This window comes from Meriones unguiculatus, chromosome 6 (assembly GCF_030254825.1).
Source record: "Meriones unguiculatus strain TT.TT164.6M chromosome 6, Bangor_MerUng_6.1, whole genome shotgun sequence".
NCBI lineage: Eukaryota > Metazoa > Chordata > Mammalia > Rodentia > Muridae > Meriones > Meriones unguiculatus.
This window is the reverse complement of record NC_083354.1, coordinates 112,971,902-112,993,198: the sequence shown is the minus strand read 5'-3', so window position 1 is coordinate 112,993,198 and position 21,297 is coordinate 112,971,902. Positions and strand designations below refer to the sequence as shown.

At 40.8% G+C, this 21,297-nt stretch overlaps 1 protein-coding gene across 4 annotated transcripts in view; it reads right to left on the bottom strand.

The window, feature by feature from the left end:
- The window catches only part of Cpa6 (carboxypeptidase A6), a 286,143-nt gene that overhangs the window by 36,179 nt on the left and 228,667 nt on the right, over window positions 1–21,297 (bottom strand). For all 4 annotated transcript variants that reach the window (XM_060385867.1, XM_060385866.1, XM_021644441.2 and 1 more), the window contains 2 exons: window positions 15,514–15,624; window positions 14,659–14,749 (listed from right to left, as the gene is read on the bottom strand). In XM_060385867.1, the coding sequence (XP_060241850.1) occupies window positions 14,659–14,749; window positions 15,514–15,624 (202 nt within the window). The remainder of the gene's footprint in view (window positions 1–14,658; window positions 14,750–15,513; window positions 15,625–21,297) is intronic.

Genomic DNA, 21,297 nt, shown 5'->3' with positions numbered 1-21,297 from the left:
TAAGTGTGATCCCCAAAATCTGTGTAAGAGGGAGAAAGGCCTGTAAGAGAGGTAGAGTCAGAGAGAGAAAATGCTGAACTCTGCTACTGGCTAAGAATGTGGACAAAGAAATCACAAGGCAGAGTATAAGGGGGCTTTGAGTAGCTGGAGGAGGAAACAATTTCTTTCCCATGGTGTGTGTGTGTGTGTGTGTGTGTGTGTGTGTGTGTGTGATGGCCTTATCACACCATCAGGCCAGTGAAATACATTTGGACTTTTACCTCCCCAAACTACAAACTACTTGTGTTTTTATTCTGCTAAGTTTGTTCCAGTATGAGAGGGTTTTGATATACTCTGTAACCACCCTTTATTTAACCCCACATAACATTTATCCCATATAATAAATTTAATGGCCTTTTTACTAAATTGTCAATCTTCTCGGTAGAAGGAATTATACCTTCTTACATTTCTATTTCATGTGCTGTCCTTACCACATTTACTACCTAAGTAAACAATTATGGGATTCCGGGTAAAGGATGCCTTCTCCTAAATTCTTGCCAAACCACCCCTCTCTCTTTTCTACTTGTACTCATTGATTTTTTTTTCTGGTTACGCTCATGAACTAGATTTATAGGGAAAATATTTTTTTGTCTAATGATCTTGAATCTTTTTCAACTCTCCAAACATCACATCATCAATCACTGTTTCCGTTCTCTACTTTTCCATTGTCTCTCTCTCCTTCTTCCACTGTAGCTTTGACATTCACCATCTCTCCCATGGACAGTAGTCAGCTGGTGCCCCCATCACCACCAACGTCTCAAAGTTCAGTCCGCCCTCCACACTGCTGTAAATGCTGCATCTGAAACAGTGATGGTATTTCCTGTAGCCCCACAGAAACTTCTCTAACCGGCTCCTCAAGTGCAACGCGAGTGTTGGCTTTTCAGCATGGAGTCCAGGGCCCTATGCATTGGTTTTTCCCAGGTTCATATCCTCTTACACATAGCCACGAGCGCCTGCAGTCCTGCCCTCGCTCATCCGCTCCTGCTGGTATTCAGCTCACACCTCTTTGTCTTCCTTCCCACTCTTCCTTTCTGTGTTTTCTCTCGAAGCCTGTTAGAATCCTGCCAGGCCTGGAAGGCTCAGCTCAAAAGCTACTTGCCAGGCAATGGAACAGAGACGTCTTTTTTTTTTTATCATTAGATCTGGAACAGCTGAACGTCCATAGGCAAAAAGCGGAACCTAAACACAGGAGCTCACATCTTACATAAAAAAAAATCATGTGCAATGAATCATAGAATACAATGCAGAATCTAAAACTATAAACTTCAAGAATATGACAAGATAAAGCCCAGAAGATGTTGGCCATGGCAACGATTTTTTAAAAATATACAGAAAGCTTAATGCATGATTGCATGAAATATATAAACATGGGTTAAGTGGAACTTCAGGAAAAATTTTAAAATTGCTCCGAGAAAAATGCCAGGAGAATAAGAAGGCAGATCACATGTTAAAACATTTACAGATGTGTGATAGAGGATATGAAAAAACAAGTTAATCAGAAAATGGGCTAATGACCTTGATAATTCACAAAAAAAAAAAAGTATCAGTCAATATGCAGGTTGGCACACACAAAGATGCTCTATGCTTTGTCACCAGAGAACTAAGATCACAACAGTAGTGAGCAGTAGCGAGCCACACACTAGCTAGAGGGACCAAAGTCCATTATGACAACACTGACCTCACTGCTGGTGTGAATATAAAAAGTTGTGGACATTCGGGAAGACAATTCGGTAGTTTTTTTTTTTTTTTTTTTTTCAAAATAAAAACATAGCCATCATATTAGTTGGAATTTATCTGAAGGAACTGAGAGCCTATGTCTAACGCATGGATACTGGCAGGAGATATATTTGCAACTGGCCGAACCTGGAAGCAACCAAGTTGCCTTTCAGTAGATTAAAGGATAAACCATGGCACATCTGGAAAACAGAGGATAACTTAGCATGTGAAGGGGAATGAGATGTCAAACAGAAGCTTGATTCATATTCCTAAGGGAAAGGCACTAGGGGGCTGGAAAGACGGCTCAATAGTTAGGAGCACTTGCCACTCTTGCAGAGGATCAGGTTAGGCTCTCGGCACCCGTATGGCAGCTTACAACTGTCTATAACTCCAGTTCCGGGGGACCCAGCACCCTCTTTTGGCTTCTGCAGGTATCAGGCATGCACATAGCGCACATATGCACATACAACACTCACATACATAAAATGGAAACAAGTCTTAACAGATCTGGAAAGGCTATATATTGTGTGACCGATCACCGTCGCATCTCATTGTCTGTGGGCTCTGCATCTTTAAATTTGGTTAACTGTGGCTCAAGACTGTGAAAAAGAAATGCCGAGATTGAACATATATACACCTTTTCTTATTATTCCCCACACTGCATAATATCTATGTAGTACACTAAAACTAAGACCCACAAAAAGATTGCATAGGTTATCACGTGCTGTATAAAAGACTTGTGCACCCATGAGTTTTGGCATCTTCTAATCCTGGGACATTCCTGGTGGGTAGTGAGGGAAGATTCCAAGGTGATGTTTTGGAAACCGCATGTAAGCCAATGATTTGAGGGGCTGGGACTGGAGAAACCAACACAGAGCATTTTTAGGAAAATGAACCTACTTTGCCTGATACAGTTATCAGGGTAACGGCTGTTATACCGTTCTCAAAGGCCCCAAGAGTGAACCCTGCTGTGAACCATGGATTTGGGATGATTATTTCTTATCATGGGCTCGCTGATTGACACAAGTTTACCAGATGCTGCTGTGCATGCATGAGAGAGAAAGGAGTTGGGGAATCTCTGCACGTTCCTCTTAATTTTTCTCTTATCTGAAAACTTCTTTAAAGAGTAAGGTCTTGAAAACAAAGGCTCTCAGCCTGCAGGCTTCCCACGTCCTCTGCGAGTGAGCTTCTGCTGGCTTCCTCCACTGCTGGTGTTTACGTGCTAGCCTTCCAGACTGGACTGCTGCGGTCTAAGAATGAAAACGGAGCATCCTTCCTTTCTTTCCTGGCATCACGCTTTGCTCACAGCAGGGGCTCCAATACATGTTTGTTAAGTCAGTCGACCTGCCTTGAAGCAAGGTCCCTCTTAGTCTAGCACATCCAATTTCTATTTGCATTTTTAAGGTCACTTGTTGTAATTTAAGATAATAAAAAAGGCAAAAGCTGCTTGCATAGGAGCCTGAATGATGTTGCTTTCTAGCATACAGACATACCTTAAAGGTAAATGCAAATAAAACAGAGATACCCCAGATTATTAAGAAATAAAATGGGAAGGAAGCAATATAAATTTAAATACGATTACTACGTTGCCACTGATGATGGAACCTTCTTCAATCTAGGGTTAGCGATGAGTGTCTTTTTCTTAATTAAAAAAGTTTGCATTTGTTCATTTTGTTTGTGGCTGCACTTGTGTGAACCTTTGTCTGCATATGTGTGGAGGTGAAAGGTCAGTCTGGTTCTCTCCTACCGTGTGGATTCCTGAAATATGGCACCAAACAAAGGGCAGTAGGCTTGGTGGCAAAATCTTTACTGCGAAGTCATCTCACGGCTTCCTTATTTTTTGTTATAGAGCTTTCTAGAATCGTTATCTTAGAATTGTGTAGGCTAGGATGACACGCCAGATCCTCTTTTTAAGTATATGCTGGTCCCATGCCATACTGGATATATCATGTTGTACATAAACTGTATTCGTCAATTAAAACAAATGAGAGCTGGGTGTAACGCTGTAGACTATTTACCCAGTACTCGAGCGGCTGAGGCAAAGGTATCCCTAGCTTGACACCAGCTCAGGTCACATACTAGGATTCTACAGGAACAACAACAACAAAAAATTCATTTTTAAATGAGAAAAAGTGTCTGTACAATTTGATAAATATTATATTTCATGAAACACATAATGCCATGTTACTATACATGTTTTATATGTGTGAAAGCAATATATTTTTGTAAAACTTTTGGACTCTCTTTTATATTAACACCTCTAGAGGAATACTGGGATAGACAATGGAGGGAGCCCAAGAGAGGGAAGAAATCATTTGGTAGGTAGCTCCTGAATTTGTTCAGGTTATTGAGTGAGGGCCACGGAGAGTGGAGCGTGGAAGAGTAGGGTAATAGAATTTCTTCTAAGGCCTATGATGTGCCTCTTTTAGTCCCAACCTGGTTTTCCTAATGCAAACTAATTCAGCTGATTAAAAAAAGCTGAGGTGAGAGGATGAAAAAAGGGTTTTAATTAGTGGTAGCACACTGATTTTATTTTCAGTTTTCTCAAAAAAAATACAGATTTTATTAATTGAGAAGCTTTTGAATGGTTATGGATGTCTGTAACCACATAAAATACTCTCTTCGTCCTTCTAGGCATACACTGATTTTCCCAAGAAACTAAAAATTTCTCTCTTTTTTCTTCTTGTATTATTTCATGGATAGTCTATGGACTTGCTTTAAAAAAGGTCAGCCTTTTTATAAGTGAAAATGAATTTTCTCCACAAATAAGTGTCTTTTTCTTCCTCTTCCTCCTCTTCCTTCTTCCATGAAGAAATCAGGTTATTAAGCTCACACCTTTGGTCGTACAAAGTCCAAGAAGGAGTCTGTTGCATTGCTTTGGCCTCTTGTGAGAAACCCTTTGGACCAGGTCACATAATGCCATCATAGCATGCTGAAGCAAGATGCTAGGGAGGAGTCTTGCTCTTTCATCAGAACCTTCCTGAGAGACTAGCCAAGGGTCCCAGGAAAGCTAGTTACCTTATTTTATCCTAAGGACAGTTGCTTTAGTGACCTTATAAGTTTTCATGACATCTCACATCTTTAATGTCCCATCACCTCAATACTGCCACATTGAGGTGACAGCTTCCAACACAGGAGGCTTTGGGTGACAGATGCAAACCATATCTAAACTACAGTGCTCATGCCTTGATGTGGACCCATAGATACTAGAACCTCTGAGTAAGAGCTGGGAAGGGTCCACTATGGCTGCCAATCAAAAGAACAGTATTCTTTCTATGGTACTCATTTTATCTTGACTAGTTTGAATGGGCGCTGTGTGTGTGTGTGTGTGTGTTTGTGCACATCTATAAATGTAATTTAATATTAGCTGTCTCCTGACGGAACGTTCTAGGATTCAGGATGTTTCAGCAGCCCCAATCTGGTGGTGGAGTCCAGGGAGGACCTAGAGAGCTGACAGTTTTCAGTGGACACTGGAATCCTGAAGGTTCTGACACCAGCAAAGGGTGCCTCAGAGACAGGACAGAGGAACTTGCCGGTGAGAATGGGCAAACAACCAATAAGTAAAACCTCCCTTCCTCCATGCCCTCTTACGTAGGTCGACACCAGAAGGTGTGGCCTGAATGTAGGGTGAGCCTTCCACCTAAAATGATCCAACCAGGAAAATCCCTCACAGGTGTGCCCAGATGCCTGGGTTTTGGTTATTCCAGCTGAACTCATGGTGACAACCATGGGTAGCCATCATAGTATAATACTGAGCCTGATTTAGTGAGTAAAATTACGGGCATTTGAGATGTCCCTAACATTTTGCTCTTGTTAAGTGTTGCCATGAATATCTTTGTCCACATGTCATTTCTCCCATGCGAGTACAACAGAATGCGTGTCCAAGAGAAGTCAACACATAGTCACAAGGTGCAATGCACAATACTGCCCTTTCCTCTGTACCCCTCAAATCAGATCCCATCCCCTCTCCGTTAACATGTATAACAGTGCTATATGATCAAACAAAAGAAATATAGATAGGGCCATGATAGATTGCTAGAAAAGGTATTTTTAGGTGTCCTTTGTACATAAGTGGGTGGAAAGATATATTTGGAGACTAATATTGGAAACCATGTCCTTGAGCTGAATGCTGAGGAAGCACAGCAAAAGCGGCTCTCCAGGAAACTGCCTGCCTGTTAGATTTTTTGTTTTGTTTTTGTTTTAAAATTTGGAAACAAAGCAATTTTTTTTTTTTACTTTTGCTTATGAGGAAAGAATTAAGTTTGCAAAAAAATTAAATGTGTTTAAGTTTGCTGAGTTAGAGGAACACAGGAAGGAGTTACCAACATCTTCTGAAGCCAAGGAATTCTCCAGAGTAATAGTTGAGTAACATTTTTAATTGGCAATTATTTAAAAAGGACTAATTAAGACGGCAAATGGTAACAGAGTGGGATATGGTGGGAGAGTAGCTGCTTGTGTGTGTTTGCCTGCAGTAGCCAGAAGAGGGCATTAAGTCCCCTGGAGCTGGACTTTCAGGCCGTTAGGAGCCACCACTTGTGGATGCTGGGAACAGAGTTCAGGTTCCCTGCAGGAGCAGCAAGTCCTCTTAACTATTGTGTGGTCATCTCTCCAGCCACAAGAATAATAGGTAAAAGAAAAAAAATGAGCTGAATGTTATTCTTGTCTGAAGGCAAGGATATGAACCAGAAAACATTTGTTTATGAAAAATTCTTTATTGGTCAGGATTTCATGAAAGGCACAAAATCCATTGTGGATAGTTTAACTGGGGTTTTTCTTTTTCCCTAAAGTAATGTAGGGAATGTCACCTGGATTTACTGGGGAAAACAGAAAGAAAGAAGGAAAAAGCAAGAGAGAAAGGCTCTGCATTGAACCCTCCTGAATGATCTGAAGAGAGAGCACATATCTACAGGAAGACTACTGCCTCTTCTGAGAGCAGGAAGCAACACACTTCAGGGATAAGCTGAGGTAGGAGCTGCCTCACACAATTCACACATCCCACAGTGGAGCTGGACAACGGGGATTGTCCAAGCCGTGGGGGCACGACCTCTGTCTTTCTTTCATTCACCTGCTGCAGAGGCACTAAACTGGTAGAACCTAACTCACTCCTAGGTGTCTAGCTTAAGAGATCTGGGGTGTGCAGCTTTTATCTTTTGGTCTTCAGCAACATGGAAGGCATACTAGAAAGAGATTTTTTTGGAGTATACCTGCCTCCCTAGTGACTTTATGTCAAGAGAAACACCAGAGAAAAGCACAAGGAAATAGCAAACACCAATGATAATCATTTCTTCTTCGGTATCAAACATGCATTGTAAGTTCTCCCATATATCAACAGGCCTATTCTACAGGAGCTAAAAGACCACTTTCGAAATAGGAATGAGAAAAACTATAAAGCTACATACGTAAAGGTTTATTTTACGTGTGTGTGTGTGTGTGTGTGTGTGTGTGTGTGTGTGTGTGTATAAGCTTGTATGAGGGCATTAAGTCCCTTGAAGCTGCATTTATAGGTAGCTATGAGCTACCCCATGTGAATGCTGGGAACAGAACTCAGGTTCCCTGCAGGACCAGCAAGTTCTTTTAAAAGATTTTTTTTTTTTTTAAATCTCCAATATTATTCTTAGAATTTTATTACCTGTAGAAGGTAACAAGGAAGAGAGTAGCCTCATTCTGGTTTGTTCCGTATGATTAGAGGCAAATAATATTGCTTTAGACATGATTAGAATGACAATAAAATGTCCTGAAATCATCAATATGAAGGGACAACTGAATTCTGTTTATGTAAAAGAAAACGATGTCTGGACTTTCTGGCAATATGATAGAATTATGACAATATGTTGATAAAAGTATCTGGTTATAAACACATCTAAATGATCAAAATATCAACTTAAATATGCAGCGAAGATCTCAAAAGCATGAAGAGCTGAAGGCAGGAGTGAGCTGCTTGCTGATTTTCCTACCCCCAGGCTGCTTCAGATTAGAGTCCTCAGGCACAGGAGCCAGACACCCATCCCAGGACAGACCCTCAAGACGTCAAAGGGCCATACATCTATTGAAATTGCAGGTTAGAAAAATGCCTGTCAGCGTGGGAAGGTGCCAAACTTTGGCTAGTTAGAAACAAATCAAAACAACTTTCCTTGGATAATTTATCACTAACTTTCTACGGTATAAAGTTGTAGGTCAAAACAACTGGTGTGGGATGGTCCAGGATATTTCATAGCAACTGGAGACATACATTTTCTTCCTCTCTTACCATACATTTGCAGTCTCTCTTGTGTGTCTTAGATTTTGAACAAAGCAGTTCTATTATTCTTTTGATACCTAACACATTCCTTCAGAGCCGCCCGTTATTTATGCATTGGAGTCCTGTGGACTATTCCTGGCAAGTTAATTCCTAAGGAGTCAGCCCTGTGGTTCCAGATGGGGACAAAGGTGGGACAGAGATTTCACTTCTCATCGTTTTAACTCCCCACTGAGCAAGTTTCCTAACTTCTTTCTTAGTTTAGCTCACATGGGGATGATGCTGTCTCCTAAGGAGAAGTTCATATCACACATTTACCACATGAGGTATCTTTAACAAATATTTACCCACCAGTGGGGAGGAAACCCCCTAGGGTGCCACTTTCCAAGTCATTGTATTCTAAGTCCTTAAACTCCTTTAATATAAAGCTCAAGGAAACGTAGGACTTTGGTTAATAGACTATACTTTTAAAATATCTCTCACTTTCGTGGAAGATATTAGATAATTAACATACCTTTCACACTTAATTGGTCACAAAGCAAAGACCAAGAGCAGTCAATAGATTGCCACCTCATGTTTCACTAGAATCAGGAATAAGTCTTTGGAAGTGATTACTTCAGGAGTTTCTGATACAATTTCAGCATCTAGAGCACAGCAGGCACTTAATATCTGTCTTGATCTTATCTTAACATTACATTACAAATGTAACGTTGGGATTAACGTTACCTATGCCTGAGGCATCACCAACAGAAGTAACTGACGGGTGTCTTGTGGTCTGTTTTATCATCTCACTTATCTCTGTCTTTCTCAACTGAAAGTTATCTGGAGCTTGTCTGTAAATCTCCAGTGATGGAACGTCTGTTCCCCCTCTCCCAAGGCAGCACATTCTTGCTGCAGGCTCCAGGCCTCTGAGCATTTGATGTGGATTAATTTTCTCCCTCAGTTTATCATGAGGCCAAATCAGCATTTCCTTAGGTCCTCTCACAGCAGACCCAGAGGTCCTTAGTGAATGATTAGGTTATATATGAAACACCTCCAATGACTGCTTTGTAAAATATTAAGAGAATTTATATTCTTCCTGGAAAGAGTGATTAAAATCCTCCCCACAACATCTTTGAACCCCTAATTCCCTCCATAGACAAGTTAGCAATGTATTCCCTGCTCCCTCTCCTTGTCCTAGATTTAGTCTGTGAAGTTCTTCACATTTTCAGAGCAATGTCATTTAGGCTCTCAGTACAGTTCTCTGAAAACAAAAGCCCTCCACTGGAGGAACCAGCCTTTTAGGAAGTCAGCTAGTGGCCTTCTATTGTTAATTTCACAGGTTGGCTAGAGGCTACCAGCCTATGATGGTTTCTCTTTTCACCCCAGATGATCTACCAATACATCTCCATATCAAATCTTTTTAATTAAAAGACATCTGCATATTCAAAACAGCTCATTTTTTTTGATAGACTACAGATCAATAAATTCTAAAAACAAACAGGAAACAAACAAACCAAAATTCTCTCCATCGTACACTTAAGTTTATAATACTAGGTAAATGAGTACTCTAAAGAGAGGCTATATTTAAATAAATGCCTAAATGCTCCTCAGTAGAAACTAAGAACTCTTTTATGAGTGTCGTTGTTCATTTTTATAATAGCTATACCATAAGACTACTTCACACCGTACAATTCAATGGCTTTGACTATATTCATAATTACCAACTCTATCAAAATATCTCCATCACCTCAAAAATAAAACCATTTACCCAAGGGGAGTCATTCCCCCTTTTTCCTCACACCGGCCTTGGGCAATCGCTTATTGATTCCGTCTCTACGGGTTTGCCCATTCTGAACCATCATATAAATGCTATGGTAATTAGTCTTAGGTGATTTGTTTGCTTCACTTAGCACCATGTTTTCAAGGCTCGTCTATATCGAAGCATATGCCGGTCCTTCATTTCTTTTTTTATGCCACTCTTCCCCAACAAAAAGAAGTCCATTGTGTCCAACGACACTAGAAAGTGCCTCCTCCGAATCAGAAGGAGGGCAGAGTAAGGACAGTTAAGGAGGAGAGTCAGAAAAGTTCCCTGCTCCTTAGTGTTTGCCTAAGAGCAAAACATATTTGCAAAGATGTACCCCTCCCTTCTCTCCCAGAAATGACAGAAACTCATTGCTGGAGATGCCTGTAGGTCCTTATTTTGGGAGTCCAGCCAGAAGAAGTTACATAACCAAATTAGCAACCCCGTCTTACCCACTGCTAGTTCCCCAGCTCCTTACGTACTCCCAAACACAGAGAAAACACATAGCTTTTTTCTCTGTCTTGCTGCTATGCCACTAAAAGCTGACTTTTAAATTTGGTATAAAAAGACTGGAAATACGTTTATATTCCCCAGTTTCATTTAAAATATTGATCTCTAGTTGTTTTGTGTTAGTACTATAATCTGTTACTCTTGGTCGACGAGGCTGAGTGCATCTGAGTTCTGCATTATCTTTGCTTGAGGTTTATCCTGGGTAATATGAGTCTCACGTGGTAGTGTGGTAGTAAATTTTACTAATTTGTCTTTTGTTATATGAGTCTGTCCCAGCCACAGACTTAGGGATGCTGAAGGGAATAACATTCCCCTTCCTCCATGGCAGTATTTTGCTTACCTATTCCTCAGTTGGTAAACATTAGTTATTATTATTATTATTTTTTTTTGCCTGCTATCAACACTGCTACTATGGATATTCATCCACAGGTCATTATGTACCAAACATTTCTATTTCTCTTGGGTATATACCCAGGGGCAGAATTCCCCTATAATATGGTAGCTTGATATTAAAGTTTTGTAGAAATACCATACTGTTTCCAAATGACTACATTTTACATAACACCAACAAGTTTGAATGTATCCTTACCAAAACCTATTATTTTATTACTTGTCTTAATATATGTGGAGTGGTACCCTGCTGTGGTTTTGATGTATACATCAAATGTATTAAGCACATATTCAGGTGCTCATTTCTACTGGAATATCTTCTTTTAATAATTTTCTGTTTAAGTCATTTGTATGTGTGTTTCTAAATTAGTTTTATAGATACAGCTTCCTATATTTTAGATCTGAGTCCTTATAGACAAAAATCTTTGCATTATTTAGATAAGTTCCTCTATTGTAAATAGGACTCCTATATTGTAGATATGAGTTCTATATTTTATATACAAGCCCCTAAATTACAGAATTAAGTCCTTATTATAAATACAAGTCTCCCTATTGATACAACTTCTTGTATTATAGACACAAGTCTTTATATTATAGATATGAGTCTTCTATATTACAGAAACAAATCCCTACATTACAGAAACGAGCCTCTGTAATACAGATATAACTCCCTTGTTAGAAAGATGATTTGTAGCTAAGTTCTCCTGTTGTATAGGTTTTTCTAAATAGTAATTCAAGTTTAAGAATGCTTGCTTATTCACGGGTTAAAGCTTTCAGGAGTTAAATCCTTTCTTCTGGATTTGTTCCAATTTGGGAAGACCGGTGCTCACGGCACACTCTGAAGAGTGCACACAGAGAAAAGAAAGCACAGTGACTATCAGAGAGTACCGTGGTCACTGGGCGCAGGTAAACAGATGAATCAATCAGTGGATGAATTCACTCCTAGTTTGCAGCACTCCTCTGGCTTGTGTCCCTCTGCTGGCCTTTCAAAGAAATATTCATTGCAGGGCCCAAAGTTCCCCCCGGGGAGCTGTGACACATTAGAAAGGTTGCTCCCACGCATTCTCTCCACTCCACTGCTCCACGCGCATCCACTGCCACACGGAAGTCTGCGGGGTTTTCACACTGAGAAGCAGTTTTATGTCCGGCTTTTTACACCTGAGACCCACCGACCCAGGGAGAAATAAACAGTTGTATTTTCAGCTTGCTATCGACTCTGTGGCATTGTCACCAGTCCTGGGTATTTGTGCCAAGGATGTTCATTTGGAGTTTATTCAGGGGGCTCCTACCTCACACGCCTGATCGTACAGTCGCGTTCTCAGCATGGCTCCCTGTCTCCTCAATTAATCACAGAACTGTAGTGGGAGAGACTCGAGGCTGAGAGGGAGGCAGGCCGCAGAGCCCTGTCTTCAGATCGACTGAATTCACTGCGGAGATCGCAGGACCGACAAATGGTCCTAGCCTGGCGGCCTGTGTTTGCACATTACTTATACCAGCCTGTTTTGCAAGTGAAGTTTGATATAATCCTTTCTATGTCTTGAGTGTTAAATCATAGAAAAAAAAATCTGAGTGATTAAAAGAAATGGGAAGAATCAAAGGACTTCTAGTAGACTGCAGTGGAAACACAGAAATCTGGAAGACTGTGCACGAAGGAAACATTCTGGGCTAAGGAAGAACAAAAAGCAGCAAGGCTCTCCTTACGTGGTAACGGAATATAATCGACATTCTAATGTTACCTAGGCGGAGCTGCCTGCCTGCTGGGGTTACTCAGCTCACTTTCCCCTCGTGTGTACGCCACTGAGGTGATTGGAGCATTCACGTGACACAGAGCATTCACGTGACACACGTATAGATATGGCATTTAGAGCTATTGGAACATTCATAGAGTTTTGAGACTGTGAGGGCCCTCGCCAGAGAAAATGGAAAGGGGAATTGAGATGAATAGGAGAGGCTGGAGAACTGTCTCAGAAGTTAGGAGCTCTTGCTGAGCAAGCTTGAGAACTGGAGCTGATATTCCCGCACTCACATGACAAGCCCAGCTCCAAGAAAAGGTAGAGGCAGGAGGATTGCTGGGGATTGCCAACTTGTAGCCTGGCCAAGAAAACATGATTCCCACATTCTGGAAGGGTTCAGAGGAGGATACCCAATGCCTTCTTCTGGCCTCAGTGTGCATAGGAGTACATATTCATGTGTGTATATGCTCACAGAGACACAGGCACACACACACACACACACACACACACACACACTTTTTTTTTTTTTTAATTAGATGGAGGGAATATCTAAGTATATTCTGGTCACTAGGGTAAAATACCCCAAACTGGGTAATTTATAAATAGAAACTTGTTGCCCAAAGTTCTAGAAGATAGAGAGTTTAAGGTCCATTAGATATCTCAGTCCTGGTATGGACCCATTTCCTCATAGGCACGGCCTGATAGTTGTATCTTTACGTGGAAGAAAGGGAAATCAAACTCCCTTGGCCTCCTTTATACAGGCACTAATGCCATTCCCGAGGGCTCCATCCTCATGACAGAATCAGCTCTGAAAACCCCTTCTCTTAATGCTACTGTGCTGGAAGTTAAGTTAGGGCGGAGTGTTACAAATGTTTTCAGAGGATTACCACGAGCAAGCACACTGACTTCACCTAGTTTGGAGAAAACGATTTACACATCAAAAAAACGGCCATCGGTACTACCACACAGTATTCATGCAATGTGTTCTTTTTGCCATAAATGTAAGCATTTCCACAATTGCTTGTGTCACACACACGAAAAGAGGAAGTTGGTTGTTCTACCAGTTGGTTTAGGGTTCAGGGGCTAACTGACTGTGTTGTAGACATAGGGAGGAAGGCCAATGGTGTTTAGATGCTGTTTGGGCTGGAAGGGAGGTAGCCATCCCACCTACGGAAGTTCTCATGAATGGTGTGACAGCTTCCACGTTAAAGAGAGTAGTGTGAATCAGATCAGAATCAAGCCACATCTGTCATAATTTGAGGTCTTTTTTTTTTTCAGGAATTTTGTGTTGTTATTCAGCAGTTCTGGTGGAGTGAGGGCTGTTGCCTGGACAGATGGGTGTGTCTGATGCTGGTGGAATGAGGTATTGGCTTTTAATACTGACCCCCATGCATGGTAGAATGAATGGATGTCTGTGGTCTATATGTTGAAGATCTTAATTATAGATTCTACAAGTGGGCAGCTGTATACAATATCCCCCACCCCACCCCCCACGCGCAGTATAATTCTTCCTCCTCTTTCTGCTGCAAGCATTTCCAGCCAACAGATTTTCTTCTTCCCCATCCCTGCCTAGCTCTTCAATTCTGTGAAAGGCTTCCTCTCATAAAGTGACATTCTACCCTGTAAGAACAATAATGGTGCGGAATACAGAGAAGTTTCTTTCCAGCGTGAGGGTGACTCCAGCCAAGGACCGAACAGCTTTGGTTGCTGCAGATGTGCTGTCAGGATCAGTGTCACTCTAAGGGCACGCGTGGAAACCCTGAACCAACTCACGCAGCAGAACACGAGCTGCTAGTTTAGTTCTGTGAATGGCATGTACTTCTCATCTTTTTGCTTTCATCTGTGTTTCAATTTTTAATTTTCAGGATTAGATTGACAAATTTAAAACTTGGATTATTTTTTTTACATATTAAAAAGCATTTTTTTGCTTTCTCTCGCAAATTATAGCCATATTGTTCTTACTCATCTCTTTTTTATTTTTAAATCTCTATCTATCTATCTATCTATCTATCTATCTATCTATCTATCTATCTATCTATCTATCTATCTATCTATCTATGTGTGGTGTTTAAAATTCAGCCCAGAGCTTCCTTCCCCTTCTGAGCCGTGTGTCCAGCCATCGTCTATGTCTTTGTGAGGCCTGTACACACATACAAGCAACAGTCTGCCAGTGGACTCCTGCCCAGCCTATCGTTTTGCAGAGTGGTGCCTGTGGGGTTCTGGGTCCCGAGACGCAGTCACTTCCCACTTACCGCACCATTTCACCTTCCAGTTACGATTGGCGTCAACTCCGCGGCAGCGAAACCTGGAGTTTCTTGACCTTGTCTTTCTCCAGAATCGATCCTAGACACGGGTTAAAACATCAGGCAGAGAACAAGGTGCTCAAAAGGTGTTCTTCCTAGTTTCATTTCAGTGACCGTGATAAAAATGTCCTGACAAAGGGAAACTTGGAAGAGAAAGGGTTGGTTTGGATAACATAAAATCCAGGCTGCAGTCTATCATTTTTGGGGAAGTCAAGGCAGGCAAAGAGAATAAAATCATCCTTGCTTGCTTGTTGGCACCTAGCACTCTTGTCTTACACAGCCCAGGGCCCAGTCCATAAAACAGTACTGCCTGCGATGGGCTAGGTCCTCCTACATGATTTAACAGTCCAGGCAGGCCCCCACAGATATGCCCACAGCCCAACCTCTTCTAGACCCCAAGTGATTCTAGATTGTGTTGTGTTAGTTAAACTATCTGGCACAAAGGCTATTCATATGCATTTTAGTTGCCTTCTGGGTAAAGGCGCTGAATCACTTCAGGGTGTCTTCTTCCACGCACTGGAGAAGACAGAGGCGAGGCTTACTCTGACCCAGCCTCATGCTCTGCTTTCTGACGCTATCCTGTGTCTCCTATACTTTGGCCCCTTTTCCCCCTTAGACAATTTAATACAGTGCATTTTGCTCATTTTCACTTCCACCTCCCTTTAGGAAAGTGATTAAGGAGGAGGCCTCTCATGACTCTTGAATTCATTAGTAGTAGGCTGACCAGCAAACGCCTTTCCTGGATCATCGCTTTTTTATGACCTATTCAGTCCCCTTCCCAATTGGCCAGGCAGAGCAACTCACATGGGTCCAGCTGAAGTGGTATCCATCAACATTAAACACAGGCATGATATAGAAATACAGATGGTTCAACATTTTTCTCATGGCTGGGTCAGTCTTGTAGGTCAGAAGGGCCTGAAAGATGAAGGAGACATTTTCCTTATGGATGGATGCTAAAAGTAAGTTTAAGAGATAAACAAGTGTGAGACATCCTTTCCGTTTAGAGAAAGATCATACAAGCTGGGCTGAAAAGTTACAAGCTCAGATGAACTGTGCCCTGTTCTTTTCTCTGCTGGCAATAACACCAATATTAATATCATCAATAATAACAACACTAAAACAAGAGTAATAATTCTTGATTATCAATTTATCAGCAGAGCTGATAAGTGAATGACTTATTGTTTCAGCTCTGGCTAAACGAATTAGCTTTGGGCTAATGAGAAAGTAACAATTAGAGGTGTTTCTGTACTCTCCCTCTGATCTGCATCCTAGACACATTTATATAAATATAAATGCATATGTGAATACACGAATGAGTATATCTGTAAATATACATATATGTTAATTTTAGATCCCATTTACTTTTATCCAAAATAATTAACTACATGTGGTTGATGGCCTCCCTGGTACATCACAGCACACACTATCGACATGTCACATGCTTGTAAGGTGACAGCCTCCAGCCTTAGAACTTATTCTATTCTCTCCTGAGTCTCCTTGGGATGTTTCATGGATGACAGAGTTTTGTGATCTTCTTAGAGCTCCTTTGGGGGCTTGTTCTGTGTGTATGTTCATGTCTGTGAAGGTGCACGTGTGTGCGTGTTTATATGCGGGTCAGCCAGAGGACAATGAAGGGTGCCACTCCTCAGGTGCTGCCCACTTGGTTTCTTTTTAAAGACACGGTCTTACTGGCCTGAGACTTTCCAAGTAGGCTAGGTTGGCTGGCTAGTAAGCTCCAGGGATTCACCTGCCTCCACTTCCTGAGGGCTGGGATTACAAGTGTGTGCCAGGTACACGCCCGGCATTTTTGAAAGTTAGGCTCTAAGGGCTGTATTCAGGTCCCCCGTGCTTGCAGGGCAAGTACTGTTCTCACGGAGCCGTTTGCCCAGCCCGAGATCTTGTTCTTATGATTGGGTTTTCCTTAAGTTTGATGCCTCAACTGAGGACTTTGCGTTCAGATTTTGGACTCAAAGAGAACACTATAGAGTGTACGCTGAGCCAAGTTGATAAGGTAGACATTTTAAAACACACTTATATGAAATAAAATTGCCGAGAGTTCTTTTTGATGCACGCTTGTCTCTGCATGGAATGCACGATTTTCTGTGGCTCTCTAGGACTTTTGAGCTGAAGTTTGCACACTGTTACAATAGTGATCACTCCGTTTGTTCCAGCTTGCTGTCTACCAATGAGACAAACACCCTGACCTAAAGCAGCTCCTGGAGAAAGGGGTTTATTTGGTTTTCATTTCCACGTCACAGTCCATCACGGAAGGTTAGTTAAGAAAAGGAACCCAAGCATGAATGCGGGGCAGGAAGTGAAGCTTGCTTCCTTATGCAACCCAGAACCACCAGCCTTGGTATGGTACCACCCACAGTGGGCCGGGCCTATCTGCATCAATTGTTAATCAAGAAAATGCTCCACATATTTGCCTTCAGGGCAGTCTGATGGAGTTGATTCCTTAATTGAGATTCCCTCTTCCCAGGTATGTTCAGGTTGTATCAAGCCCACCCTTCTCCTCATTTAATCCTCAAATTTTGTGTCTTTTGCCAGACATGGTGGCACACAACTATAATTCCAGTATAGAGAAGGCAGAGGTGTGTGGATAGAGCAAGCCAGACTGTTCTATCTACATAGTAAATTCTAGGCTAGATAGGGCTACAGACCCTGCCTCAAAAAAAAAAAAAAAAAAAAAAAAAAAGAATAAATAAAATAAGATGGAACCGTCACTATCTAAATTTGATTTTTTTTTTTTAAACAAGCTGTGTTGGTTACTTTTGTAGTAGAGTACAATGACCAAGACAACTGGTAGAAGGAAGGGTTTACTTGGCTTACGGTTTTAGAGGGATACGAGTTTGTCATGGCAGGGAAGCATGGCAGCCAGCCCCAGACAAGGCAGCTGGATCCAAAGCTGAGAGTCCTAACTTGAACCACATACACTGGGCATAGTGATTTGGGAAAGGCCGGAGGCTTTGGAAACACCGAAGCCCTCCCTCATGACATAATTCCTCCAGGGACGCCACCTCCTCTATTTACTCAAACAGCTCCACCAAACTGGCCTTAAAAGCTCCACACAGCCAATGAAGACCTTGATTTTCTGGTTCTGCTGCCTCTGCCTCCTGAATGCTGATTGCTGGCATGCAGCACCAAGCACTTTACCAACTGAGCTACACATTTCCGGCCCACAGCACTCCTTCTATGTTTAGCTGTTAGCTACATATCATTCACAAATACACTGTTTAACTTTTCATGTTGTTTCCTCTGCTATAGAGAAGCTTTTCATTTTGATGTAGCACTAGTTAGTTATTTTGTTGCTTGGGCTTTTGGTATAATATCCCAAACCTCAAGGTTGTAACAAGCTGCTTCTCTTTCATAGTCTCTTCTGGGAGGTTTGTGGTTTAAGGGTTTAGATTTAGGCCTTTCACCCATTTTGAGTTGATTTTTATACAGGATACAATGGTTCAATTTCAATCATTTCCAGGTAAAAACCCAGTATCTCTAGCATCAGTTACTGAAGAGACTATTAATTTTCTTGATGCCCTTGTTGGGAAAATTAGCTCTATCTTTGTATCGATTTCTGGGGCTCCTTATTCTGTTTCATTGATCTTTGTTTCTATTTTTTTTGTCAATATGTTACTGTATTGATTGCTAACGGATTAGCTTTGAAATACAATTTGAGACAGAGTCTTGCTATATAGCCTGAGGGTTTTAAAAAGATTTTTCTATTATAATTTATTACGTGTGTTTTGTATGCATGTAAATACGTGCATCTTGTGCATGCCTGGTGCCTGCTGAGGGCAGAGGAATGTGTTAGATCTGCCAGAACATGAGCTACAGGTAGGCGTCAGCCTCTGCATGTATGTCAGGAACTGAACTTGGGTCCTCTGGAAGGGCAACATGTGCCCTTAATCACTGAGCCATTCCAGCTGCAATGCTTCAAAACTGTGATCCTCTTTTCTCAGCTTCTTGCGCATTAGTGTTACAGGAACATAGAACCATGTCCAGATCACAATGTCACTTTTTATCAGGAAATGTGCTGCTTCCAAATCTTTCGGTATTGCCTCATCTAGTCAGTTACATGTTATTTTTATTTTTTGGTATGGGACCTTATGAATTTTAAGCCTTTATTCTATTTCTGAGGAGAATGACATTGAAATTTTGTTATGTTATGTATGATGATAAATCTCTGTATTGTTTTCACATATGGGTGTTTTAATAATATTTTAATCATGAACATAGGTTATCTTTCTGTACACTTATATCTTATTCAGTTTCCTTTTTCCATGCTTTATAATTCTTAGGGTAAAAATCTTTTACTTCTTTGGTTACATTTGTTTCTATTTTTTGATACTGTTGTGACTTTTTCTTTTTCTAGCTAGGTTATTATTTGTGTATAGCAGTTGCTGGGTTTAGTGTGATTTTGTATCTTTGATAAATTCAATTATTAGTTGTCATCATTTATGTGTGAATGTGGAGTTTTCTACATGTGGAATCATGACATCTAGAAGTAAGGTGACCTTACTTTGTCCTTTTTGATTTAGATACTTTTTGTTTACTTTTCAGAACAGCTTATACTTCTATGATGTTGAATAGAAGCAGTCAGAATAGACATCCTTTGTTGTGTTAGATTTTAGTGGAAATCTTTCAGCTCTTTCCTGTTGATTTATATTATATTATTATAATTATAATATTAAATTATTATATATTATATTATTATTATTATTATTATTATTATATTAGTGGGGTATTTTCATTGTGTTGAGGAACTTTCTTTCTAGACCCAAACAATTTTTTAAAACAAGAATGCTGAACTTTCCCAAGTGCTTTTCTGTCAATTGGGACAATCATGTCATTTTTATCTCTCAGTTTGTCAGTGTGATGTAGTCCACTGATTGATCTGTGTTTTTTAAAACTTGTCTTGCATGCCAGGAGCAAATCCCATTTCATCATGGTATATAATATTTTTTTTAATTCTTTATTAATTACACTTTATTCACTTTGTATCCCCCCTGTGGTTCCCTCCCTCCTTCAGTCCAAATCCTTCCCTTCCTCCACCCTCTGCATGCATGACCCTCCCCAAGTCCACTGACAGGGGAGGACTTCTTTTCCTTCCTTCTGACCCTAGTCAATTAGGTCTCATTAGGAGTGGCTGCATTATCTTTTTCTGTGGCCTGGTAATGCTACTTCCCCCCTCAGGGGGAGGTAATTAAAGAGCAGGCCAATTAGTTCATGTCAGAGACAGTCTCTGTTCCTATTACAATGAAACCCACTTGGATATTGAACTGCCATGGGCTACATATGTGCAGGGGTCTTAGGTCATCTCCATGCATGGTCCTTGGTTGGAGTATCAGTCTCAGGAAAGACCCCTATGCTCAGATTTTTTGGTTCTGTTGCTCTCCTTGTGGAGTTCCGTTCCTCTCCAGATCTTACTGTTTCCAACTTCTTTCATAAGATTCCCTGCACTCTGCCCAAAGGTTGTCCATAAGTCTCAGCATCTGCATTGATAGTCTGCAGGGCAGAGTCTTTCAGAGGTCCTCTGTGTCAGGCTCCTGACTTGTTCCCTCTTTTCTCCTTCTTCTGATGTCCAGTCTCTTTGCCTTTCTGGATAGGGATTGAACATTTTAGCCAGAGTCCTCCCTCTTGATTAGTTTCTTTAGGTGTACAGATTTTAGTAGCTTATCCTGTATTATATGTCTGTATGAGTGAGTATATATAATCTTTTGATGTGTTGTTGGATTGCTTGGTCAGATTCTATGAAAGTCTTTTACGTGAAACCGACTTCTGACAATGTCTTTGGTTCAAGTGTTAAAGTGATCTTGGCTTCCTAAGGTTTATTTGTCAAATAGTTCCTCTGGTTCTGTTTTTTAAGGAATAAGTAGTTTTGGGCTGACAAGTGGGCTCAGTGAGTAAAACTGCTTGCTGTGCAGGCCTGACAACCTGAGTTTGGTCTCTGGATCCCACAGTGGAAAGAGAGAACCCCCTCCCTAAGATTTCCTTCTGACTTCCGTATTTGACGATGGCATGTGTACGCATGCCCACCTACGTTGGCAACAATCCTTTGTTTGGTAGAACTCAGCTGTGAAATCAACTGATCTTGAGATTTCTTTATTGGAAGCTTTTCAATTAATTTTTCAGTATCTTTTTGGTATTTATTTGTTTAAGTGCCTAATTTCTTCATGATCTGGTCTTAGCAAGTTATGTTGTTTTCCCGCAGGAACTCACCCATTTTCTTTAGATTGTACAGGTTTTGGAAATCATATGTAATAGTCCCTTTTTTCCTTTTAATTTCTGGTACCTTATTGTAGTCATCATTTTGATTGATTTTGTTCATTCATATCTTATTTTTTTTTCTTTTTTAAGTTAGGCCAGAAGTTAATTGAGTTTGTTTCTTTTTCAAAAAGCCAATCCAGTTTTATTGAGTTTTTTTTTTTTTATCTTACAGTTTTTCTATCCTCTGTTTTGATCTCTAGTATTTCCTTCTGTCTGCTAACTCCATGTTTACCCTGGTGTTTTCCTAACGACTGAAGCGTTTCTTAGCTAGTTTGGTGGTGGTGAGGTCTTTCTTAGAGTTCTGGAGACTGAACCCTTGTG